This window comes from Trichomycterus rosablanca, chromosome 25, assembly GCF_030014385.1.
Source record: "Trichomycterus rosablanca isolate fTriRos1 chromosome 25, fTriRos1.hap1, whole genome shotgun sequence".
NCBI lineage: Eukaryota > Metazoa > Chordata > Actinopteri > Siluriformes > Trichomycteridae > Trichomycterus > Trichomycterus rosablanca.
The window spans coordinates 1,680,377-1,708,280 of NC_086012.1; the positions used below are offsets into that span (position 1 = coordinate 1,680,377).

Here is a 27,904-nt window from a genome sequence, read left to right on the forward strand (position 1 = left end):
GAGAGCAGCATTCAGAACCGATGTGTTCCTAAGAGCAGCTATTTTCCCTACAGCGCTCTCTGGTGCCCTCTGTCTGCCGCACACGTTTCCTAATTATTAATTTCACGTGTTTTAACCAGACTGAATGCTAACAGGAGTATAAAAGCAACTCTAAAAAATAATTGTGATGTCTTGAGATGTGCTGATGTTTTCGACTATTTGAGCATAAATCGTGTTTGCAGTGTGAATGTAGCCGTCCGCGAGGACTTAAACCCGACGCGCCACTGTCCATGTAAACCCGCCTTTTCGCTTTTTATGATGGACGGCGAGTAAGCGACGGCGGTACTTCATTCACTACCGAACTAAAGCGGATGATTTTGTATTTTACACGGCCGCCGGGTGACGGGTCTATCTTTCCGGAAGGCAGAGCATCTCGGACGCTTAATTTGTATCGATTTTTCCGCGGCACGAAGCGCCGTGAGTCACCGAAAGATCCGAGAAACACAGAGATGCCCGCTGAAGTTACTAGGCTGCAGAGGCGGCTGGGCGGGACCGGACTGATTCATCACCGCCTCTGAACGTCTCCGCAAAATAAATGATATTCCAGGAGGCGCTCGCGGCATTCCACCCACCGCCCACTGTTCTCCGACGGGCTTCTTTCTTTCCTCCGCGCTTTCTTCATGTTCCTGGTCCGAGCGCCGATCCTTTTTGTGGTCTTAAATCCCCCAAAATAATAATAAAATTTCCTCCCACATCGCACGACCGGTCCATATTTCAGTTTCTTCCACCTCTATCGAGTTACTATTTAATAAAATCCTCACGAAAAATGTTCCTTCCTCCGAGAGCCATTTCTGCAGAAATAAAAAGCGCCCCTCTAGCCTCGTTTCGAGGATCAGAAAGTCCCCGGCGCTCTGTGGTAGCCGGCGTTAACGATCCGGCACTCCAGCTACGATGAGAACACGCTGCTGCCCTCTCCGTGCCCGTAAAGGTCGGCCAGCTTTTTAAACCGTGGCCCCCAGTCGCTCAGAAAGTCGTAGTTGTGCTCGGAGTTGGAGCTCAGCGACTCCAGCGAGCTGAGGCTCTGCGCGGCCGAGCCGTTCCCCTCGAAGGCGTAGGTCTGCAGCGAGTCGTAGGGCGGGGCGCCCGGGTCCACGTCCGCCTCCTTCAGACGCTCCCATATGAAGTCGCGGAAGACGCCGTGATCCGGAGCCGCCTTGTACGCCGGGGGGCGGCTGTGGTACAGGGCGGGGATGTCGGGCGTCACGTCGCGCCGCGTCTTGGTCTCGCGCGCCGCGTTGAGGTGGCGCAGGGCCGCCATGTCGAAGGCCTCGGTGTCTTCCTCACCGCCGCCCTCGTCGTCGTAGCGCACGATGTTCTCGCGCACGTCGCGCTCGTCGTCCACGATCAGTGGCTCCTTCTTTCTCCGCCGCACCGTCACGATGAGCAGCACCAGAACTGCAGAGAGGAAAACAGGCCATATAGAATATGATTCTACTGCACAGACGACTGTGGGTATACAATTACTAACTGTAGCCCTGTTCTTGCTCTGTACTTTAATTATCAAAGCAAACGACCCCCATATAAGTTCCTCGCTGACCAGTGAAGTTTGGGTTAGTGCACTGCAATTAACCCAAGATGAAGGTTGCCGGTTCAAGCCCCACCATCGCTAACCTGCCACTGTTGGACCCCTGAGTAAGGCCCATAACCCTCATAGCTTGAAACTTATCCAGTGTAGTTCCCTATGGGTAAAAGTGTCTGCTAAATTCTTCTAATGCAGTTGTGTGTTGTTCTGGTGTACTCTGAGTGTAGCAGGTGCAGCAGTGTTGGTGGTAATTTTAACACCTCTCAGCCGACGCTCAGGGATCAGAAAGCGCCCACTGTTCGCTAATAAAAGACTAGACGATGATTAACACACATTAAAAAGGTTCGGCGTGAAGAATCGTGAGGAAAAAACAAACAAACAACGTTATTTTTCATTCTAGTTGCTATTTAATTTGTACTCGTGATAATAAATGAATTATTTATCGCATTAATTGCTAAGCGACCGCACATTTGCGCAGCAATAAAAAGCTTTATAAATAATCTGCTTCGGTTGGGAGGATTATCCAGATCAGCTTCTTCATCTGCCAAGGAACAGAGCGCCCATCAGAACCTGTTTAGCCTCTAAACTCTCGGATAAATAATATAAATAAATAAATTAATAAATCTCTGTCTGAGACGTAGCCATGCTCGATGAGGGCGGCGGTATCTTTGGCGTATTTATAACGCCGCGCTAACACCTTCTTCTTGTTTAATGCGGCGGAGAGTGTTTCCAGATTTCCACGTCGCACATGTGAATGCGCTGGTGTTCCGGCCGGCGGTTCGATTAAGTCGGATCAGCTACATTAGCTTCATGAAGGCGCTCGTCCGATCGGGGCTGCGTGTGGTTACTGTGAGATTAGAACCTTAAACAGCTGGAACGAGAGGCGGTTCTTCATCTATACATTATATAGGATGTACATTATAAAGTACATTATATACAATATATACACTATATACACTGTATGGCCAAAAGTATTTGGACACCCAAAAGTAGCTGTCCCGTTTTATGACCTAATGGTGCTAACGTGCTAACAGCTGCATAATTTCTAAAAATTGGCAGAAAATCAGCCAGTTCAGCAAGATTTTACAAGATGCCACCTTTCCATGAAATCTCTTTGATCTTTGCTGGACTCCTGCCCGCTGTACCCGCCCTGGATCTGGACCGTAAACGCTCGTGAATGGAAACGTCCATGAGTGACGCCATCTCATTAACAGAGCGAGTCCATCGAGTGCTAGTGTGCTGGAGTGCAGGTTCCCCGGACCCTGAGGCTGTGTGGCACCCACACTACCCCCCATCGCCAACAGTGAGCATCGGTTTTGAACAACGTGGAGCTACAGACGCAGGAAACAGGAGGCGGACGGTCATAGAGTAAAAAGAAGGAGAGAGAAAGTGAAGCGAGTGATGTGAGAGATATATAAACTAAGAAGAGAGAAAGGGGAGCAAATGATGCGAGAGAGATATAGTAAGAAGGAAGAGAGAAAGCAAAGCGAGAAAAATCTAGAGTAAAAAGAGAAAGAGAGAGAGCAGAGCAAGTGATGTGAAAAAGATATAGAGTAAGAAAAGAGAGAGCAAAGTGAGAGAACTATATAGAGTAAAAAGAAAGAGAGAGCAAAGTGATATATAGACTAAAAAGCGAGAGAGAACACTGTGAGAGAGGTTTATATAATAAAGAGAAAGAGAGAGACAGCAACATGAGATATACAGTATATACAGTATATATAGAGAGAAAGAGTAAGAAGAGAGAGAGAGAGCAAAGTGAGAGAGTGATGTGAGACATATAGAGTAAGAAGGGAGAGAGAGCAAAGTGAGAGAGTGATGTGAGATATAGAGTAAGAAGAGAGAGAGAGCAAAGTGAGAGAGTGAGAGCAAAGTAAGAGAGTGATGTGAGAGAGATATAGAGTAAGAAGAAAGAGAAAGTAGGAAGACAGAGAATGGAGGAAATGGTGCGAGAGAGATATATACAGTAAGAAGAAAAAGAAAGAGAGTGAAGCGAGTGATGTGAGAAAGCAATATAGAGTAAGAAGAGAGAGAGCACGCGCGCGAGAGAGAGTGGGTGTATGTGGGTAGTAAACAGCTAATGATCCGTCCTCAGTGCTGCCGCGGTCGGTGTGAAAAACGACTCGGCGGTTTTATTTTTCATCCTCGAGCTCGGCGGAGCGTCGACTCCCGCGGCCGGACGTGCTGTGAGAGTGTCAGACCAGCCTGAGAAAGCTAACACACACTTAGCATTAGCACACACTCGCGGAGAACGGAACGTAGCCGAGCAACGAATTCTCCAGTGAGATGAGACAGATTTGTAAACTGTACCCACAGATTTGTAAACTGTACCCACGGATGATCCATAAACTGTACCCACTGATTCGTAAACTGTACCCACAGATGATCCGTAAACTGTACCCACGGATTTGTAAACTGTACCCATAGATTCGTAAACTGTACCCACGGATTTGTAAACTGTACCCATAGATTCGTAAACTGTACCCATAGATTTATAAACTGTACCCACACATGATCCGTAAACTGTACCCTCAGATTTGTAAACTGTACCCATGGATGATCTGTAAAGTGTACCCACGGATTTGTAAACTGTACCCTCAGATTTGTAAAGTGTTCCCATGGATGATCCGTAAACTGTACCCTCAGATTTGTAAACTGTACCCATGGATGATCTGTAAACTGTACCCACGGATTTGTAAACTGTACCCTCAGATTTGTAAAGTGTTCCCATGGATGATCCGTAAACTGTACCCTCAGATTTGTAAACTGTACCCACGGATTTGTAAACTGTACCCTCAGATTTGTAAAGTGTTCCCATGGATGATCCGTAAACTGTACCCTCAGATTTGTAAACTGTACCCACGGATTTGTAAACTGTACCCTCAGATTTGTAAACTGTACCCATGGATTTGTAAACTGTACCCTCAGATTTGTAAACTGTACCCACGGATTTGTAAACTGTACCCACAGATTTGTAAACTGTACCCACGGATGATCCATAAACTGTACCCATGGATTTGTAAACTGTACCCTCAGATTTGTAAACTGTACCCATGGATGATCCGTAAACTGTACCCACGGATTTGTAAACTGCACCCACAGATTTGTTTACTGTACCCAATTCTGTGGGTACAGTTTATAAACTGAGAGTGGAGATTACTAAACCATGGGTACAGATTTTGCTCTTCACATATTTGTTCTCGTTAGTGCCCCCTAATTGGCTTCATAAAAATTAGATCAATACAATAAAAACTTCGAGTTCTTTAAACGCTCCGCACAAAAAAAAAACGTCGTCCATGTGAAGCTAATCCGGCGTTTTCCGTAAGCCGTTAAGAGAAGCGCGAGTCGGCACCTCATCAATGCGCATTAGCTCGCTGAACGGATCCGGGAATCAAACTCCCGCCGTTCATCAGAAGCGTTTTCCAGAAGAGAGAGCGCTCACCCCCTCGTGACCCCGCCGGCGGGTGTCGGACGGACCCTCGGTGCTCCTCCTGACCCGAGCGCTCCTCGCCCGGGGACGCGACTGGGCCTCGGCGCGGCTCTGACACAAGACGGATGATGGTCGGCGGAGCGCGGATCAATTTAACATTATCCCCAATTTACCGTAATTGGATTCAGAAAGCGATCCATCATGCAGGATCAATTCCACAACAATCGGGAGGTTTTTTGTTTGGGAGCGCGGCGGGGAGGGGTGCGGTCAGCTCGCTCTTATCGACCTCCTGAAGATGATGCAGCGCTCGTAGATTATGCGCTGTGGGTCCGGCTGCTATCGCCGGTGTGCGGCGGCCACTAATGAAGACGTACCGGAGTCTGCGGCCACGATGATGCGACCGCGATGCTGTAGGTGGATCCTCAGAGCCGCTGCCATTAAGATTAATACAGGATCTCTCTACACAGACGCATTTCCCATCATCCTACACTCCAAATTCGTAGCTACTTTAAAACGCTCCCTAATGAGGCGCCTTAATTCTGAGTGATAATCTGACTGAATAACGAGGGAGCGTCCGACGCCTCCTCAGCGCCGAAGGCAATCCCAGCATGCAGTGTGGCTCAGCATTCGTTTTTCTCAGACAGAGAAGCATGATTCATCAATCCAGAGAACGCGTCTCCACTGCTCTAGAGTCCAGTGGCGGCGTGCTTTACACCACTGCTCGGCCATGGAAACCCATTCCATGAAGCTCTACACACTGTTCTTCAGCTCATCTGAAGGCCACATTAAGTCTGTAGTGATCGACTCTGCAGAAAGTTGGTGACCTCTGCGCACTATGTTCCTCAGCATCCGTTGACCCGCCCTGTCATTTTACGTGGCCTTTAACACTTCGTGGCTGAGTTGCTGTCGTTCCCAATCACTTCCACTTTGTTATAATAGCACTGACAGTCGACTGTGGAATATTTAGTAGTGAGGAAATTTCACGAATGGACTTGTTGCACAGGTGGCATCACGGTACCACGCTGGAATTCACTGAGCTCCTGAGAGCGACTCGTTCTTTCAATAATGTGTGTAGAAGCAGTCTGCATGCTGAGGTGCTCGGTTTTATACTCCTGTGGACATGGAAGTGATTGGAACACCTGAATTCAATGATTTGGATGGGCGAGTTAATACTTTTGGCAATATAGTGTACGTCTGTCTGTGTATGGGGATTTTTGCCTATTCAGGGCATTCAGGAAAGTCTCATTTGATTCTCCGGTTCATTCCAGAGCTGTTCAGGAGGGCTGAGGTCTGAATTTCTTTTAGACTTTGTGCCGAACTTTGTTTTATTCTTTGTATTTAAAGACAGAATTTAAATTGTTAGAACTTTAAAGATAAAAACTGCTGCTCTTGAAGAACTTCTGTCCAGAACGTCTCTCTCTCTTTGTGTGGAACTATGTGCCCTCGTGGCGGCACAAAACCGGAATGTTAAAAAATTTCTAATTGGATTCTAACTATTGAGAGAAGAGAAAGAAATCCTTCGTAGTTTGAAGACAAGCGTCCTCTGTCTTTCGTTCTGAAACGCCGCGTCCTTGAGCGGCTTCATTGTGTATAAATGTGTGTGTGTGTGTTTTATTATTTATTATACTGTATATACTTTTTTACCACTGACAGTAAGTCCGACGTTCTTGTCCTTTATTATTTCAGAATAGAAAGTAAATGTTGATGTAGCCTATTCAACCCACCCGGTATGATCACGATCTCGATCCCCGTGTCCTCGCTCCACCTGCCTCTCCACCGCCATCGAGAGGCGGCGGGTTCGAGCTTTGTAAAGCACAGTGTGCGGTTTAGGTTTTACAAAGTGAAGAAGTACAGCGGACGCGAACCCGGACGCAGACGTGGAGCGATCGACTGGAAGCCGGACAGCAGAATAATAATAAAAATAACACTGACAAGACAAAAGAAACAAAACAGATGTTTCGTTTTGTCAGGTTGGTACTGGACTAGTAATAAGAGGGTTGCTGGTTCAAGCCTCACCACTGCCACCACTGGTTGTCACTGTTGGGCCCCTGAGCAAGGCCCTTAACCCTCAATTGCTAAAATACTGTAACAGTGCTGTAAGTCACTTTGGATAAAAAGCGTCCGCTTAATGCCGATGATGTGAATGTAAACGTTTCTTCTATCCAAGCTCGGATCTAAAAAAACAAACAAAAAAAAAACAACAAATAAAATACAAAAACGAGCCCTTTGGTTTAAAAATAATCCTCAGACGGGCTCAGCGGTTCCAGACGGCCGTCTGCGTCTCTCTCTCTCTCCGGCTTCAGTCAGTCTTAATTAGGCGGCGCAGACGGCGGCTCTTCTCCCCGTCCTTCCGTCCGAGCGAAAAACAAAACAAAAGAAATGCAATCACACAGCAATCTGTTGACTGATTGCACCCCACTGAGAGGCCATCAAGGCTTCCGAGTCCGAGCCGTGAGTCAGAATCGGAGGGGGGCGGCGGCGGGGTGCGTGTGGGGGCGCCGAAACGTCAGCGGGAACAAATGAAACAATGAAGCTGCAGAATCGTTCAAATGTTTATGATGCTGTTCTGGTTATATTTACCAGAATCGATTGGTGATTGGAAACGCAGTGATCAAAAGGTTGCTAGTTCAAGCCCCACTGCTGCCATGTTGCCACTGTTGGGCCCTTGAGCAAGGCCCTTAACCCTTAATCGCTCTAATTGGAGATTGGAAGTCAAGTTTGTAAGTCGCTTTGAATAAAATCATCTGAGATCTGAGGGACTGAAGCTTGTTGCAGCTGCGACTGCAAATGCAACACCTACACCTACTGTCCAGTCGAGGTGTTGTGAACTAATAATCGAAAGGTTGCTGGTTTAAGCCCCACCACTGCCACTGTTGGGCCCCTGAGTGAAGACCTTAACCCATAATTGCTTAGACAGTATACTTTACTGCAAGTTGCTTTGGATAAAAGCGTCTGCTAAATGCAGAATATGTAAATGTAATACATTTTCATTCATTCATTCATTGTCTGCATAATCCTGGTCAGGGTCACAGTGGATGCAAATCCCTGAGCATGAGATAGGAAACACCCTGGACAGGTCACCAGTTCATCACAGGGCACACACACACACACACACGTCATGCATGTTTTTGGACTGTAGGAGGAAACCGGAGCACCCGGAGGAAACCCACACAGACACGGGAGAACAGAGAGAACATGCAAACTTCACAGACTCCACTCTGTGACCAAGCTGTCCTTCGCCCTCCTCCTGTTGGTCGATTTTACTTCTATCGGCGGTGTAGAAATGACGTTTTGTGGTTATGATCAACCTCAGCGTGTGACTTCTCTGCGCTCATATAGATACTCAGTAGCAGTTCTCAGAGTTCATCAGAACATTTAGACATTCTAAAACCCATGCGGACACGAGGAGAACATGCAAAATATCACAGAAAGAACCCAAATGACTTCATCTCTGAGCTGAACCCAGGATCTTTTTGCTGTGAGGTGACAGTGTTAACCACCGTGCCACCGCGCCGCCCTGTTATTTTTGTTTATTACAATTATTAATAATCAAAATAATAATCCGTTCATCCATCACAGCGGCTCTCATCGCCGGAAAAAAATCAACGTACAATCGGATCATCAGAGCAGCGCACCGGACAATCAGCTAACAGACAATCAGCTAACAGCATCGCTAATGCTAATCAGGCGCCTCTTCATAACCCGGGAGATGAAACACAAAAGCTAATCAGGTGAAACAGACCCTCCAAACGAACCGTCCTTCACGCCTGAGGCCCCGGGCATCGTCCCGGTTAAAACCCAGAGGACAGGCCGGTGTGACCAGCATCGATGGTGACGCCGTGGAAAATCAATCACAGCTAACAGAGTAATTAATAAATGGTATTGGATCGCGCCACCGAGCTTTTCTCTCACGAGCTGATTTAACCTGAATTAATTCTTCCTACACAAAAAATCACGAGAAAATCGGGACGAGAAAACAAGCGACATGACGAGACGCCGCCGCTCGGGAATCGTGCTAACTGTGCTAACTGCTACGCGGTTGTGAGTAGCGTCAGGCTAACACATGTATATCAGAATCCCTGTGACCAAGCCGTCCTGTACCCTCCTCCTATTGGTCAGCAGCTGGTTATGATGTGGTGATGATACTGGTTTTACTGGTATTACCATGGTGAGGTTGTTAATTAAAGTATTTTTCGGTTCTTACCCAGCAGCGTGAGGATGCAGGCCAGGATGGCGGTCAGGGCTCCGGTACTCAGTCCGGCGGTCAGCAGAAAGGCCTCGGTGCCGCAGGCCTGCGGAGCTCCGTCAGGGTCGCACTCACACACCCGTATTGAGAGAGTGTTGGTGCTGCTGAGGGCCGGACTCCCGCCGTCCACTATCAACACGGGCAGACGGTACAGAGACTGTTCCCGCCGGTGAAAACCGCCACGCTTCGTCAGGACCGACGCCGTGTTATCTAAACAGGAGACGACAGAGAGCAGGAGGTTACAAATCTGAACCAGGGGGTCAAACCTTCACCCAAAATTATCACAACTGTGTCAAGAAATCAAATCCAAGAAATCTGGAAATTGAGTGTGAGTGAATGTGTGTGAGTGTGTGTATATGTGTGATTGTGTATATGTGTGATTGTGTGTATGTGTAAGTGTGTGTATGTGTGTGTGTGTGTGTATGTGTAAGTGTGTGTGAGTGTGTGTATATGTGTGATTGTGTGTATGTGTAAGTGTGTGTATGTGTGTGAGTGTGTGTATGTGTGTGAGTGTGTGTATGTGTAAGTGTGTGTGAGTGTGTGTATATGTGTGATTGTGTGTATGTGTAAGTGTGTGTATGTGTGTGTGTGTGTATGTGTAAGTGTGTGTGAGTGTGTGTATATGTGTGATTGTGTGTATGTGTAAGTGTGTGTATGTGTGTGAGTGTGTGTATGTGTGTGAGTGTGTGTATGTGTAAGTGTGTGTAAGTGTGTGTATGTGTGTGAGAGTGTGTGTGTGTGTGTGAGTGTGTGAGTGTAAGTGTGTGAATGTGTGAGTAAGCAAGTGAGTGTGTGTGTAAGTGAGTGTGTGAGTGAATGTGTGTGTGTGTGTGTGTGTGTGAGTCAGTGAGTGTGAGTGAACAAGTGAGTGAGTGTGTGTGTGTGTGAGTGTGTGTGAATGTGTGAGTGAACAAGTAAGTGAGTGTGAGTGAGTGAATGTGTGTGAGTGAGTGTGTGAGTGAGTGTGTGTGTGTATACGAGTGAATGAGTGAGTGTGTGTGTGACCAAGTGAGTGAGTGTGCGTGTGAGTGTGTGTGTGAGTGTGTGGTACCAGATTAAACACTGAAGAAGTTATGAATTATTATTAACCTTTAGACCATTACATTAAAAGCTGTGGGTGTCCACAGTCAAGCAGGCTATACAGTGTCAAATGCTTATTGTGCAGGAAAAAAGTTTGGGCACAAATTCCCACAGACATACTTGAAATATTTTGAATATATTCGGGGGTGCGTGAGCTACCTTTGTTGTCTCGCAGGGTGAAGTTGTGGTTCCCAGCAGTGTCGGCGGTGAGTGAGAAGAAGAAGCGATGACCGCTGGGAGGCTCGTCTTTATCCACCGCGCTGATGGTCTCGATCACCTGACCAGAACGAGAACGTAGACCAAGGTGAGGAAGCTCCTACCACCAGTTTACCAGACAAAAACCCACCACATCAAACAAAAGGAGGTCAGGGCTCTGGGGAGACCACCGGAGGTCCTCCAGAAGTGTTTATGGGAGTCACGTGGGAGCAAACTCTCAAAATCAAGGAATGTCCGATGTCTCGGTATCAGACAGTCCGATGATGGGTCATAAAGTACTGACAAAAAAAAAGGTTACAGGATGTGGGCATGGTGGGCGTACGGGCGCATTAATCCGAGCTCAGTCACCGCGGCTACAGAAAATACGCTCACCACATCAAGCGCCATAAATCGATCGTGGCACCCTGCTTAAAAAATTCAGCGCGTGCATATTAAAAACACGGATGATTAAGTTTCCTCCACCAGCGCCGGCTAAGCTCACGGTGAGTGATCGCACCACCGAGGAACAGACAGCGACCCGGGCACAGACGTCCTTAAAGAGATAACGTTAAATAATGCCACGCTCATTACCGCTCATTTTACCTGAGAAATCACCCCGAACCGCCATCGTTCTCCCACAAATCATCCGAACATCGTCCGCTCCGGTCGTCCCGCGCCGCTATTACGGAAAAGTGATATCGGCTACGGAAGGGCGGCTGAAGGAGAACGGGCGGAGAGCCGCGAGCTGGAAGCGAGAGGTGCACAAAAGTACCCGGCGTGACCCCATTAGAGGAACGTGTAGGACGGGATCTGGGGAATTTTTAACACCCGGCCATCTGTTTTAGTCTGTGGTGATCTGAGTACCGGTGGTGGTCAGTGGAGGGGAAAAACTGGACCAGTTTGAGAGGTGAGAGGAGGTAGTTTTGGGAACACCTTCACCTCTACAGATGCTTTGATGGAGCTCAAGTGGATTTGTGACTCGAGGTTTTGATCCGCTGCTAGCGAACACGTCAGGGTTGTTTTGCCTCTTTGGAAAAATGTGGTGAGGATTCAAAAGAAGGCAAACCGACGGTACCAACGGACTGTAATGAAGAAGATTTATTGAAACACAATCGTGGGTTCCTACAGCAGTATGTACGCTGAAAAACAAGGAACAGAACTGTGGGCCTCTCTTTATACTGATCTAGTCACGTTACGATTTGGGTGTTGGACTTTGGAACCTCCATTCTGTGCTAACTGTTGTTTACTATCTGCTTACAACATTCTACAACAACTTAATGATACACATGCTGCTTATGTTGATCATACTAAGCATAAAATCTAATTTCAGGTTTATTTATTTATTTAAATCTATTTAATGTTGGTGTTCTGACTATATGACAACACGTCAGTACATGGAACAGTGGTCTCGTGCCAAGGTGGAGAACAAAAGCCAAACCGCCACCTTATGCTATGAGAAGATTTATATTGATGGTCAGACAAAATCCAAGAACCGTGGGTAATTTAAAGCTCCTGCGTCTGTTGGAATTTGTGCCCATTTAGTCCGTTTGTGTGAGTTCCTTGCCAGGCGAGGCCACGTTACTTATACGGTAACACTCCGGTCTCCAAAACTTCCTCACGTAAGACCGAGCATGGTGAGCTGATCGCTGGTTTTCTTGAAAACCTAAAGAAAACCTTGTACTAGCCCCCCTCCCAAAATAAGTAAATAAATAAATAAAACCCCTCCTCCTTCATCACCCTCTCAAATCCCCCAAAGGCCTCAAACTGCCAGTCAAACAAAACACTAATTACATTCCAGGCATCGGCTTCATTTTCCGAGCGTTTGCTTCCCGGCCTTATCGGAGTCGTTTGTTTAATTCATCAAGCGTGAACTTTCCTGAGTCTCTGGTGTTCCCGCTTTCTTCAGGTCAGCGTTCATGTACGAGGAAAGCGAAGCCACGGACGCGGCGGAAAATGCCACCGATATATGAGAGAATTTCGCCTGAGCCTCAGGGACTCGCTAACGATACGAGCGCTTATTTTCTGATGCTATTGGAACGCGGGATGATGAGAACGGGGCGTGGCAGTGGTACCTGGCCCGGTGTAGCCGACTCGCACAGGAAGGTCTCGTACTCGATGGCGAAGACAGGAGCGTTATCGTTGACGTCCATCACCGTGATCAGGGTGATTCCTTTCCCCACCTGCGACGGGTCCACTGGAACAGAAAGACAGGAAATGAAACTCGTTACAGACTCGTTACAAACCTGTTATGGACTCATTACAGACTCGTTACAGTGACTATATTTGTTACAGACTCACTACAGATTAGCTACAGACTCGTTACAGTGACTATATTTGTTACAGACTCGCTACAGACTCGTTAGTGACTATACTTGTTACACACTCATTATAGACTTGTTACAGACTTGTTACAGTGACTACTTGTTACAGACTCATTGAAGACTCGTTACAGTGACTATATTTGTTACAGACTCGCTACAGACTCGTTACAGTGACTCTACTTGTTACAGACTCATTATAAACTTGTTACAGACTTGCTACAGACTCGTTAGAGTGACTATATTTGTTACAGACTCACTACAGATTAGCTACTGACTCGTTACAGTGACTATATTTGTTACAGACTCACTACAGACTTGTTACAGTGACTATACTTGTTACACACTCATTATAGACTTGTTACAGACTCGTTGCAGTGACTACTTGTTACAGACTCATTATAAACTTGTTACAGACTCATTGAAGACTCGGTACAGTGACTATACTTGTTACAGACTCGCTACAGACTCGTTACAGTGACTACACTTGTTACAGACTCGCTACAGACTCGCTACAGACTCGTTACAGTGACTATACTTGTTACAGACTCGCTACAGACTTGCTACAGACTCGTTACAGTGACTATACTTGTTACAGACTCATTATAAACTTGTTACAGACTCATTGAAGACTCGGTACAGTGACTATACTTGTTACAGACTCGCTACAGACTCGTTACAGTGACTACACTTGTTACAGACTCGCTACAGACTCGCTACAGACTCGTTACAGTGACTATACTTGTTACAGACTCGCTACAGACTTGCTACAGACTCGTTACAGTGACTATACTTGTTACAGACTCGCTACAGACTTGCTACAGACACGTTACAGTGACTGTACTTGTTACAGACTCAGTACAGACTCGTTACAGATTTGCTACAGAATCGTTAGTCTTGTTACAGATTTGTTACAGACTCGTTACAGACTCGTTACAGTGACTACACTTGTTACAGACTCAGTACAGACTCGTTACAGATTTGCTACAAACTCGTTACAGATTTGTTACAGACTCAGTACAGACTAATTACAGACTTGTTACAGACGTGTACAGACCTGTTACAGCACAGTACAAGGACATGTAAGTGAGGTGAATTGGAGATACAAAATTGTTTGTGACGGTTTGTGACAGTGAAATTGAACTGATGAATTATGGGTAACCAGTAACTATATCCTGTCCTGTTATGAATGTAACCAAAGTGTCAAATATCTTAAATAATAAATAAATAATAAACTATAAATAATAACTCACTACTAACATATTATTCATATATAAAAAAGGTTAATAACGTTTGTGAACGTCCATCTGTTCCCAACAACATTCCTGTATTCAGCACATGGCGGTTTCTCAGCTACGTCGCCAACATTTAGCACCATCATTATTTATGCCAGACCGGGTGAAGGCAGATTAATCGCCCGTATGGGACGCGGTGGCACACTTGTTCTGTAAGCTCGTCACCCAGCTGAGAATTTGGCAAACACTGAACCCCCGCGGAGGCCAAATGGCACCCAGTCAGGCGGAAGAGACACAGCTGGGAGAATCGCTGACCACGCCCGACAGCTTCCCTCCCAAAAACAAACGTGCTGACCGGATACTCCGTATGCCAGCACGTATTCGTTTATTTACAGGAACTGCTTCATCCTGGTCAGGGTCACAGTGGTTCCAGTGCCACCCAGAAATCACATTATTTGTTATATATCTCATTTCAGTGTTAGCGACCGCAGGTTTCTGGGGTTCACAGGAGGTCAGAACTTCGCTTAAAGGCACAAAAATAAGAAGAGTTCACACCCCGTTCCACCCTGTTCCACCCTGTCACCGACGCTGAGCATCTGATGATGTCTTTGTGTGTTTTTTTGGGTTTTTTCCACCTGCCATTTCTGAGTGCTAGCCTTGAACTATTACTGTGCTCCTGTTATTCTCTCTCGACCTGACACCTCCGTGTCTCTGACAGCCGTTATGTGTGTTCGCCACCGCTCACCGCTCGCTGTCAGCCATTAGTGCTGTAAATAACGTACCGAGCTGAAAGGACAGGAAGCAGATCACACGCTAAACGCAGTGCACACTCGCTAAACGCCGTTTTAAAGACGGCTCAGCCGAGGTCAGAAGTTTACGTACGTTTATAAAAGACGTGTGTCGTGGGAGTTAACGGCTCATAAGCGCTTCTTTGTCTGCTGATGAGGTTTATCAGCATTTTATTAAATCCTGGGAACTTGGGGGACCTGCCCCGGAGAGCAAAATGCCCCAGAGGTGGCACCCGTAAATCCACTCGTGTATTTCCAGAACTGAGAGGCTTGGACAGTCCTTTGTTTTTCCTTATTTTCCAAGAGATGACATCCAGTTCTTATTTACGTATTTTCTTGTTTTTTCTTCCAATTTAGTCAAAGCCAATTAGTCCTTAGCTGTTGGGAATGCTGATCCATCCGAGGAGGGTACATTCACCTAACACGGTCCTCCGACCCCTTCTTATTTGTCTGTGAGGCCAGTCTCGCGCCTGCAGAGTCACTCACTGATCACCTCGTTCCTTCACTTCTCTACAGGTGTCTCGAACTGCCAACCAGGGTCCTTACACAGCATCGAAGACCCCGCCCACTTTTTAGTCTAATCTTTTCCCACCCAGCAGACTTTAGTGGACGATTTTGTCTGCTGCACTGTCTGCACTGCGATCATGCGCACTAGGGGGCACCCAGCCAACTTGGAGAGATTAGAGTCCCAGTGCTGGTGAGCTAGCAAATTATCTTACTATCCATTTATCTGTCCACTTTCTCCGTTGTGGGTCTGGATATTTTCAGGTCTTTTATTTGTTATAATTAATTTATAAATGTATATATATTATTTATTTGCGATGTACCCGCCACCCTCCACACCACTAAATGATTAATCTAAATGATTTATCCAACTCCATTTTCCCCACAACAAACAAACTCAAATTCCCAAACGCTTTTTATTTTCTAATTATTAACTCACAGAAGAAAACGAGCTGCTTCTGAAGCTTCAAAATCGAAACCCGTTTACATTTTGACTGTTGACTGTTTGTTTTCGCCCACGTCGAGCTGAAGACGAATGGATGCTAAGCTATCTGTTGAGTCGTAGCCGGGTTCCTCTTCTCTCTCTCAGACAGATAAAGGAGGACGTTTCAATCTTCCGTGCCGGCGCTCATTTCAGAGACCTTGAGTGCATCTGACAGAGATTGATCGTTCGGCGGGTCGAGCTCGCAAACTCGGGCGGGGCTCTGCTCGTATCGGTGGGTATTGGAGCAGAAGTGAGACGGGCGGGGGGCTTTATGCCCTCCTGATGTGTGAATCAACACGGTGTCTGTGTGAGGAGCTCCAGGGGGGGCGAATCGGTAACAGTGAGTCTTCAAATGAACCAAAATCTTTCTATTTTATTTTATAAACCTACAATATTACGATAATATAGTGAATAGTAATTCCCCCGGGTCCTTTCTAAGTGGAGTTTGCATGTTCTCCCTGTTCTCATGTGTCTCTGTCGGTTTCCTCCGGGCACTCTGGTCCAAAAACCTGTAGTTAGGTCAACTGGAGATACTGAAATTGTCTTAAGTGTTTGTGTGTGTGGCCTGTGATGGACTGGGACCTGTCTGGGCTGTCCTATATTTTGCCCAGTGAAACAGACCCACTTTGACCTTGACCAGTATAAAGTGGTGGTAAAACAGACAATGAATAAATTAATGAATTAAAGATCCTTGTGTGAACACGCTACATGCAGGTGAAAAGAAGTGGTTGGCAACTGCACACGTGTTGGAGGGGGAGTAAATAATTATAGGAACATAATAGTATAATAATAATAATAATAATAATAATAATAATAATAATAATAATAGAAATAATAATAATAACAATAATAATAATAATAATAATAATAATAATAATAACATAGATAATAATAATATAGATTATAAAAATAATACTAATACTAATACTAATAAAATAATAACAACATAAATAAATAAATAAATAAATAAATAAATAAATAAATAAATAAATATACATATATATATATATAGGCCAGATTATGTTGGTATTTCTGTTTTTAATAAACACCTAAAATGGGCCATGTTGACCTGAACGAAAAATGATGTGTGTGTGTGTGTGTGTGTGTGTGGCATCATCTCAGCACATCTGTTCAAACGTTGATCTTACAGCCCGCCACCTCCCTGTCCAGCCCTTGAAAACACAGCGTACACCTCACGCCCCCCTCTGCACTAACATATGTTCACGTGACCGTCGGTAGCGGGGCGGGGACGGTGCGCACTCGTAGCTCGCGGTTTGAAGATGTGTGCGGCGGCGCAGCACCAGCTGTTGGGTCAGTGCGAGCCAGTTAGCCTCCAGCTAATGATATTCATTGGGAAATTGCTGGAGAGGCTTAAATTTTTATCTCTTATTACAGAACGACGGATTTCAGACTAATAGAATTTGGGATTGTGCAGAGCTGAAGGCAGCTGCTCCAAACTTCACACGGAGACGAGAGACGGGAAATATAAACCTTCTTCTGTCGTGGAGCTGAAATTTCATCCTTAACGTTCAGAAGTCTCAATTATGAAGGACAGGAAATGCACAAATGTGCTAGAGGAAAAGGAACGATTATTTATTTATTTATTAGGAATTTAACATCATGTTTCACACTTTGGTTCCATTCATGACAGGACAGGTAGTTACTGGTACCACACTGATTCCACACTGGTTCCAGTTTACCTCACTTGCATGTCAGAGTGTTGAATCAGACCCACCGTGACCCTGACCAGGATAATGTTTGTACACACCTGCCAGCGCTGGGTGTGTCTAAAGTAAGAACAGAATAAGAAGCTGTAAGAGACTCACGGCTCTCGATGGCAAGGATGGTGATGTTGTGGACCGCGTTGACCTCTCGGTCTAAAGCTTTGGCAGTGCTGATGACCCCGGTCATGGCATCGATGTTGAAGAAGCGCTCCAGGTCTGTGTTGCGGTCGATCGAGTACCTGCAGATGTGGGGTCAGAAACCAAAATCAAAAAACGTTCAGCGAAACATAAAATCCCTGCATTGTAAACCGACTGTACTAATGCGCTGGTGCTTATTCTTTTGGACACGTGAGCATGAGCATGAGCCAGTTTCAAAGATACACAGTATTAAAACGGAGTAACCTCTGTGTGATCTGGAACAACAGCCTCTCTCACAAGACTTTGAAGTATGTCTGTGGGAATTTGTGCCCGTTCAGAGTGCTGACGCTGATGTTCCGGTTCATTCCAGAGCTGTTTCATTTATAATTGATTTATTACACCTGGATTAGGGTTATGATTAGGATCAGACATGAGGATTAGGGTCAGGACTAGAGTTAGGATTAGGGTTATGATTAGGATCAGGGTTAGGAATAGGATTAGGATCTGAGTTGGGATTATGGTTAGGATCTGGGTTAGGATTATGTTAGGATCTGGGTTAGGGTTATGTTAGGATCTGGGTTAGGATTAGGGTTAGATTCATGGTTAGGAATAGGTTAAGGGTTAGGACTAGGATTAGGGTAGAAATAGGTTTAGGATTAGGATCAGGGTTAGGAATAGGATTAGGGTTAGGAATAGGATCAGGGTTAGGAATAGGGTTAGATTTAGGGTTAGGAATAGGTTTGGGTTAGGATAAGGATCACGGTTAGGAATAGGTTTAGGATCAGGGTTAGGACTAACATAAGGACTAGGATCAGGTACTATAAGGATTGATGTTGGAGAGAGGGTTAGGATCAGGGTTAGGGTTAGGATCAGTGTTAGGACTAAAATAAGGGCTAGGATCAGGGTTAGAATTAGTACTAGGTTTAGGATTAGGGTTAGGACTAGGTACTATCAGGATTGATGTTGGAGTGAGGGTTCAATAAAATCCCGAGTCTTTAATGATTGATGAAAAGTCAGGTACGCTAAACACCCGCCGTAAACATTAACGTTCTTTTTATAGTCGCTGGAATCCTCTCTGCCAGGCTAGTACACAGAGACAGACAGTTCTCAGTGCCAAAAGTGGGCACGCTGGCACCAAACATTAGTAAACATGCGCCCACCATTGTTGTCACGAGCGGCGCCATTCAATCAAAATAATTTCACGCGACTTGTGAGAGCGAGACGCGGTTAGCGGCGAAGATTAATCGGCGAGCGCAGACGTCAAACGCGCAGCTCATTGAGGAAGAGCGATCTGTACAATTAACGGCGCCGTGTATGAGCTCGGCGTGACAGAAATAATAACCCCGCCGCGCCGCGCCGTCCTCTCCGCGCTCTCTCGGCGTGTGGCATCGCAGCTAATCAGCGTAATTCAGCGCCGCTGATGCTAATAAGGCAGAAAAAAATGGCCCGTGTTTACGCAGCAATTAAAGCCCCCGAGGCGGGCGGGCACGCGGGTGCGAACAAAGGCACAAATTTCATTCCTTGATTAATTGGGCGTCTGAGGAGCGAACGACCTGATGGGGCTGTTGGTGACGTCGGGGTCGGCGGCCGACACCGAGCCGATGATGGTTCCCACTTTAGCCGCCTCCGAGACGACCATCTTGCTGACGGGTGCGGAGAAGACGGGCGGCTCGTCCACGTTGTCCACCGTGAGCCGGACCGTCGCCGTGTCGCTGTAGGGACCCTGAGAGCGGTACCGAGGGTCCACGTGCCTGTTGGACGCTTCGATTTTCAGGGTGTAGCTCGACTTGGTTTCATAGTCCAGAGTCTAGAAACAGAGAGGATAAACAGACGCTCAGTGCTTATTATTCATTCATTCATACACTGTCTGTTTTAGCACCGCTTTATCATGGTCAGGGTCCCAGTGGGTCCCATTAACTGGGCCAAAAAGTAGGAAACAGTCAATTACAGGACAAACGCTGGATGCCCAGCCTGATGCCACTCTCCTATTTTTATTAGAGGGCACTGAGAGGCCTCCCGATTGGCTAGGATGTTTCACCCACCCTGTCTTAGATATTAGCCAATCATGTCTGTGCAGACGCCCGTCCGGCTGATAGCACAGCTGAGATTCGAACCCTGGATCCACAGATCTCAGCAGTAGTGAGCTGGTGTACACACACACACACACACACACACACACTCTCTCACACACACACACACTGTAGATTAGAGGGAGGTGGAGGTTTTGGAATAAATGAGGAGAAAGTTGAGAGAGATTGGCGGCGGCGGGGGCGTTAGCATAATGATGAAGTGCCGCCGCTCCCGCCGCTCATATTTCACCGCTGTGTTAATCCAGGACACAGAGGAGCAGTGACGAGGATTTCTATTGATCTGAGGAGAGAGGTACACGAGGTGCATGAGGTGCACCAGGTACACAAGGTACATGAGGTGCACCAGGTACACGAGGTACATGAGGTGCACCAGGTACACGAGGTACATGAGGTGCACCAGGTACACGAGGTACATGAGGTACATGAGGTACACCAGGTACACGAGGTACATGAGGTGCACCAGGTACACGAGGTACATGAGGTACACCAGGTACACGAGGTACATGAGGTGCACCAGGTACACGAGGTACATGAGGTGCACCAGGTACACGAGGTACATGAGGTGCACCAGGTACACGAGGTACATGAGGTGCACCATGTACACGAGGTACATGAGGTGCACCAGGTACACGAGGTACATGAGGTACACCAGGTACACGAGGTGCATGAGGTGCACCAGGTACACGAGGTACATGAGGTGCACCAGGTACACGAGGTACATGAGGTGCACCATGTACACGAGGTACATGAGGTGCACCAGGTACACGAGGTACATGAGGTACACCAGGTACACGAGGTGCATGAGGTGCACCAGGTACACGAGGTACATGAGGTGCACCAGGTACACGAGGTACATGAGGTGCACCAGGTACACGAGGTACATGAGGTGCACCAGGTACACGAGGTACATGAGGTGCACCAGGTACACGAGGTGCATGAGGTGCACCAGGTACACGAGGTACATGAGGTGCACCAGGTACACGAGGTACATGAGGTACATGAGGTACACCAGGTACACGAGGTACATGAGGTGCACCAGGTACACGAGGTACATGAGGTACACCAGGTACACGAGGTACATGAGGTACAAAATGTCTACCAGAGGAACTTTATAAATCAGCATTAATCACTGCAGCACATCCAACACTCCTCTAATGACTCACTCACTCACCGCTGGGATTAGGATCAGGATCAGGATCAGGATCAGACATGTTAGGATTAGTGTTAGAGTAAGAATCAGAGTTAGGATTAGAGGATTCATTTTAGGATCATGATCAGTGGCAGGGTAAATGCTGGGGCTAAAATTAGGGTTAGAGTTCAAATCAGGGCTAGGATTAGGGTTCTGTCTGAGAATCAGACATGAGGATAGGATTAGGACTACAGTTAGGATTTGAGTTAGGATTAGATTTGGGATTTGGGTGGGGGTGGGATGGGGTTTGAGTTGTTGGGTTAGAGCTAAAATAACAGCTAGGATAAGGAGCAGGGTCAAGGATTGATGTTAGGGTTTGGATTAGGGTTATGATTGGTTTAGATTTAGGATTAGAACAAGGGTAATGTTTAGGGCTAGGATTAGGGTTAAGAACAGGGTTAGGATTAGATTTAGGATTTGGATTAGGACTAGAGTTAGGATCACGGTTAGGTCCAGGGTTAGGATTAGGGTTAAAAGTAGGGTTAGTAACAGGGTTAGGAACAGGGTTAAGATTAGAATCAGGATTAAGAACAGGGTTAGGATTAGTGTTAGGATCAGAGTTAGGATTAGGGTTAGAATAAACATTAGAATCAGGATCAGGATTACGATCAGGGTAAAGATCTTGTTTAGGATTAGGATAATGGATAGAATTCGGGTTAGGAATAGGGTAAGGATCAGGATTAGGGTAAAGATTAGGGTTGGAACCAGAGCCAATGTGTCACTACTGGCTGTATGATCGTTATGCTCTCCACACACACACACACACACACACACACACACACACACACACACACACTGTGTGACCCACCTTGAGCAGAGTTATGACTCCTTCCTGTGTGTCTTTGTCTGGCTCGACCCTGAACACCCCGAGGCCGTCGCCCTCAATAATTCTGTACTCCATCTCAGCGTTCGGCCCCACGTCCGCGTCCAGGGCTTTGATCCTGGCCACCACCGACGCCACGGGCAGGGACTCGGGCACGCCGAACTGATAGGATTCTGCACACACACACACACACACACACACGTACAAACAGAGAAGGAGAAATTATTGATGATGTAATTTCAGTTTTCTCTTATCGCCCGGCCGCCGTGGCGCTCGTACCTCACTCAGTACAGCGTCAGATTCAGTATCAGTTTCAGTACTGACAGAGAGAACTGCTGAAATTTAGAATCTATCACTGAAGAAGTTACACAGATGCCCAAACATCACATTCACACGTGCAAGCTCAATTATTTAGATTTTGGAACATGACTGCAGGGATTTACTTTCAGTCAGTTTGAAGAGCAAAAGTAAGTGAAGGTGCTGATGGTGGGTGATAACAGGTGTCTCGCAGTCATTCCAATTCAGCCCCAAGGTGCTGGACACTTCAGAAAAATGTTCCCATTGCTCAGGAGTCCAACAGTGCTGTGCTTACATTACCAACTCAGCGTGGAACATGAAGCTCATGTTGAACTTCCTAAAGCTGCGTTTAGAGGCCAGTTCAACTGCGTTTGGAACCCAGTATTGTGCTTCTACCCTAGACTGATTATTTCTTCCACAATTTGCTGTAGTGGAAGCTTGTCTGGCTGAGCTGTTGTTGCTCCTGTTCTGGCTCACGGCTCCAGGATCAGGATAAAAGATTGATGTTGGAGTGAGGGTTAAGATTAGGTTAGGATTAGAATTAGGGTTAGGATTAGAACCAGGCTTAGGATTAGGGTAAAGATCATGGTTAGGATTAGAATTAGGGTTAGGATTAGAACCAGGCTTAGGAATAGAATCAGGATCAGGGTAAAGGATTAATGTTGAAGTGAGGGTTAGGGTTTGGATTAGAATTAGGATCAGGGCTAGGATTAGGTTTAGTTTTAGAATTAGGACTAAGGCTATGTTTAGGGTTAGGATTAAGATCAGGGTTAGTACTAAAATAAGGGCTAGGATCAGAACTATCAGAATCAGGTTAGGGTTAGGAATAGGATTAGGGCTAGGATCAGGGTTAGGATCAGGGTAAAGGATTAATGTTGGAATGAGGGTTAGGGTTTGGATTAGAGTTAGGGCTAAAATCAGGGTTAGGATCAGGGCTAGGGTTAGGATTAGGATCAGAACTATCAGAATCAGGACTATCAGACGTCTCATGACAGTATTGTGGAAGTCACAGCTTTTGTCGTGGCTTGATTTACGCATCTGTGAGCATTAAACGTTTCTGACTTTACGAGGTAAACGTGGCGTTCAGATCATTTTGGTAATGGGGTGCATGTGTACCCGCAGCAGGCTCGGTCGGGTTCTGCCAGATGAATTAACGTCCCGGCATGATGTTCTCATTTGGCCGCAGTAAAAGCGAACAGCCGTGGTTTACAACGTCGTTACGGCAGATCCAGACTGGTGTAACTGGGACGCACGCGAGCGCGGCGGCGCTGGTGTGACTGGACATGTGAGCGTGAGAGAGGAACCTACTGCGTGAGAAGCGAGGAGGGTTGTCGTTAACGTCGGTCAGGGTCACAGTGACGGTGGTGGTCCCGGACAGGCCGCCCATCTGACCCCCCATGTCCTTGGCCTGGATGACCAGCAGGTACTGATCTCGAGCCTCACGGTCCATGTTGGGCAGAGCCGTCCTCACCATCCCTGCAACGGCACAGATCCAAATGATTCATTCATTCATTCATTCACTGTCTGTTTTACCACCCGGTCAGGGTCACGGTGGGTCTGGTGAAAGGTAGGAAACATCCTGGACAAATCACAGTCCATCACCAGGCACACACACACACACACACACACACACACACTTAGAGCAATAACGTCTTCTCACTGCTCAGAAGTCCAACAGTGCTGTGCTTACATTACAAACCGATGAAGCTCATGTTGAACAGTTCTTGGACTTCCTGAAGCTGCATTTAGAGGCAGTTTGGAACCCAGTACCAGTAGAGTACTTCAAGCCAAGACAGATTATTTCTTTCACAATTTGCACACACACACACACACACACACACACACACTTAGGACAATTTGTAGTAGCTCCGGTTGGCCTGACTGCACCCGGAGAAACCCACACAGACACAGAAGGAGAACATAGGGACTTAAACCCAGGTCCTTCTTGCTGTGACGCAACAATGCCACCCACTGCGCCACCCACCGTGCCATTGTGTAGTTCTATAATGTCATTTAATTTTGAGGCATGGCCTTCTAATAAGTCATTATTGATCAGGCAGACTGCTCTGTGCCCATATAACTAGGACTAGAAAGTCTGAGTCTTCTTTCTGGTCTTGGTAAGAGACCACTGTTCCACGTACTAATGAATGTTTCGGCTACAGCAATTATATAAAGGAACTGCCACCAGAGGGCAGTTGTAGCCTAGAGGTCAAGGTACTGAACTAGTAATCAGAAGCCTGCCGGTTCAAGCCCCACCTCTGCCATGTTGCCACTGTTGGACCCTCGACTGCTTAGACTGTATACTGTCACAACTGTAAGTCGCTTTGGATAAAAAGCGTTGGCTAAATGCAATAATGTTATGCTTCCAACTTGGCAGCAACAGTTTAGGGAAGGTCCAGTGCATACACAAAGTTCTATAAAGACATGAAGAAAAACTCCCTGACCGAACAGCTTTGGAATGAACCGGAACTTCAACTGAGGCTTTCCTGAGCAACATCAGTGCCCAAAAATACAAATACCCTTTGACTGAATGGGCACAAATTCCCACAAACATACTTCAAAATCTTGTGAGAAGCCTTCTCAGAATAGCGACTGTAGTTCTAGCTGAAAGGATCACACAGAGGTCACTCTGTTTTAATACTGTTTGTTTTTTTTAAACAGGACGTCAGGTGTCCAGATACTTTTGGCCGTATGTGAAGTGTTGCACCGTAATTAAATCCGGATTATCTCTCCCTCCGTGATCTTCGCTCCACGTCTCCGTCGGACTCCGAATTCATTTTCTGTGCTGATCTTTGTTAGTTGACATTTCCATCCAGTGACTAATTCCCGTGCCATTAAGTGACCCTTCATCCGTCCTGCTCAGAGAACCGCCCGCTTAAACCCGGATCGATACCGGCTGCTATTTGCTCGCCGCTGCGCCAACATACCGGAGGAGCAAGAATCTAAAATTAGTCGGTGTAGTAAAACAAAACTCTGCTGCTGTATGTGTGGCGGGAGTGAAACTGAAACAATTATATTAACAGTAATGTTATGATCAAAAGTAAGCTAGAACGACAGCCGCTCTTTTGAGTAGGCTTCTCACAGGAATTTGGAGTGTGTCTGTAGGAACTTGTGCCCATTTGATCAAAAGATGACAGCATCTGTACGGCTGGGCGTTGATGTTGATGTTCCGTGTCATTCCAGAGATCTACACTAGAACACTGGAGTTCTTTAAACTGAGCTTGTCACAGGAATTTGGAGTATGTCTGTGGGATTTGTGCCCATCTGGTTCATTCCAGAGCTGTTGAGTGAGGTCGAAACACATGAATTCTAATATTATAACGGGCGTCCCAATACTTTTGTCCGTATATGGTATTTTTCGTCACGTCTCGACCCGGCGTGAAGATCCATCACAGGGTTCCAGCACGGCGGCCCGAGTCTCATCAGCTCACGCCACGTCATCGTTCACGCTCGAAGATCCCGCCGAACATCCTACGTGACGGATCGAACGGCCGCGTCCTACATTCGTCTCTGATATCCGACAGGCTGTGTTCCAAATCGAGTTTGAAGATCATCAGCGACGCTTCCTCGAACATCCCGGGAGTCAGAAACGAGAAAAGTGGAACAGTGGAATCTGGTTTTTAACGTCCGGCTCTGATGTTTCTCACAGGAGCGACTCGTTCATTCATTCATCTTCAATAACGACTTTAATCTGCTCGGCTCCTCGTAGATCCTGAGCTTATCTCAAAAACACGACCTGAGCGAGGTATCAATCCAAAAAAATAACAATAAAAACGTCTGGTGAGGGCTGTAAAGCATTCCTGAGACTCCTGGACTTTAGCGAACTACAGTAAGAGCCGTTATTTTTAATCAGATGAAGCCTGAATCATACAAAGATTTTCTCCAGTCTGATTGATTATAGGTGAAGCCTCAGCTGCAGGAAATTCCATCCAAAATGACGCACGTGTGTAGAGTACCGCTTAGTCTACACGTTACCATGACGATCAGCATCCCGTGAGTCCAGTCAGAGGAGCAGCAGGACGTTACCTGGAGTTTTCAGTCGGCGTGTTTGTGTTTTTAACAGCTTTAAAATGATGACGGACTCAAGAAAACACTCTTTACGCTCACTTAAGAACACATTTCGACTCTAAACATCCGCTATAAATAAGGTTATAATAAATTCATGATAAAATGTACTGAAAGTCACAGAACTTCACTGATTTTTTAAGAAAAGAGCCACATTTCATGTCAGTCATTAAAATGATAGAATAAATAGAAGCTACGATACACAGCACAGCTAAATTAATGGCTGAATGTAAATCTAGAACATCCAGCGACGGTGTGAGGCTTCAAATTCTCCTCTGTGTTTTGACCCACAGAATTGGTTGTTAGTTTTCCAAGCTCAGGTACCTAAATCGTGTTTTTAGCTACTTTACACTTTGATTGCTAACTGAATTGCCGTAGGATTGCTAGGACGCCTCATAGTGCAGATTACCCAGTAAATGTGAGGCACTTGAACGCTACATGATTGAAAAATGTTAAATCTTTAAACACAAATTGCTTATTACATGGGAAACTAATCATTTCATGGGCATGAATTAGATTAGGTAGAATCCTGTGTAGTTATGATGCAAATGCACATTAGCAGAACGTCCTTAAACTTTCCAATTGGGAACGTAATGGGATGTACAGATGTTTACACATTACAGTCTCCCACCACAGTGGGTTGCACTGTCGCCTCACAGCAAGAAGGTCCTGGGTTCGATTCCCAGGTGGGGCGCTCCGGGTCCTTTCTGTGTGGAGTGTGAATGTTCTCCCTGTGTCTGCGTGGGTTTCTTCCACGAGCTCCGGTTTCCTCCCACAGTCCAAAAACATGCAGCCAGGTTAATTGGAGACACTGAATTGCCCTATGGGTGTATGTGTGTCTGCACTGCGATGGACTGGCGCCCCATCCAGGGTGTTACTATGTGCCTTGCGCCCATTGAAAATCTGGGATAGGCTCCAGCACCCCCATGTGACCCCCAAACATCACTAAAATTTGTACCTGTCTTGGGTTCGACGGAGAAGTACGGCTGTCCCTCTAGGATGCTGTAGACGACTCTGGCGCTGTTACCGTACGTAGGATCGTCAGCGTCCGTCGCCTTCACCTCCACCACAGACGTACCTGAAGAACAACACAAGTCACCTCGTCAGCTGTCGTACAGCCGTTATGATTCTCCACAAGTGACCAGCAGGTATTTATGGACATTTTCCATAAACTGTTGATATAAATTGTTAACATATTATTTATTCTCTTTAATTATATTTATACACACAAATACAATAGAACTCAGATGTTCTTCATATAATATAATAAATGTTTCAATCAGTCCATTTAGTCCAGAGTGACCATGACATACCTATTCCTTCAGAATGGGTGTATGTAAACTTTTGACCTCAGCTGATTGGATATAAACTCGTCATGAATTTAGGAGAAACGTTTAATTCGAGTCCGGAGATGAAAAGCATAAACCGAGTCTCTGCTGAACTTATTTTAACGTTTTTGAACAGTGAACGCAGTACGTCATGAAACCACACGACTGATTTATTATAATTTGTCTGGCGCTGATTAGTGCGTTGTGTTGTTGGCGGTTCGTGATTTGGCTGAAAGTTACGCCGCGCAAACATCTGGAAACAATCAGGAAAAATGAGACGCAGGTCACGTTACCACAACCCAAATTCTTCCTGCATTAACACCTCCATCTCCATCTCTAATGCCAAACACATCTGGAAAACCCTTATTATTATTTATTGAGTTCTGTTGTTGTAACCACACTGCTTCATCCT

At 46.2% G+C, this 27,904-nt stretch overlaps 1 protein-coding gene across 2 annotated transcripts in view; it reads right to left on the reverse strand.

Annotated features, from left to right (window-relative positions):
- Positions 1-925: 925 nt before the first annotated feature.
- cdh7a (cadherin 7a) overlaps positions 926-27,904 on the reverse strand; it is a 41,463-nt gene continuing 14,484 nt past the window's right edge. The window contains exons 3-11 of one of the 2 annotated variants that reach the window (XM_062987261.1): positions 27,123-27,242; positions 23,408-23,575; positions 21,788-21,975; positions 19,254-19,507; positions 17,665-17,801; positions 12,582-12,703; positions 10,474-10,591; positions 9,193-9,444; positions 926-1,434 (exon numbers count right to left, since the gene is read on the reverse strand). In XM_062987261.1, coding sequence (XP_062843331.1) covers positions 926-1,434; positions 9,193-9,444; positions 10,474-10,591; positions 12,582-12,703; positions 17,665-17,801; positions 19,254-19,507; positions 21,788-21,975; positions 23,408-23,575; positions 27,123-27,242 — 1,868 coding nt within the window. The remainder of the gene's footprint in view (positions 1,435-9,192; positions 9,445-10,473; positions 10,592-12,581; positions 12,704-17,664; positions 17,802-19,253; positions 19,508-21,787; positions 21,976-23,407; positions 23,576-27,122; positions 27,243-27,904) is intronic. The other variant, XM_062987262.1, reaches the window with a different exon arrangement.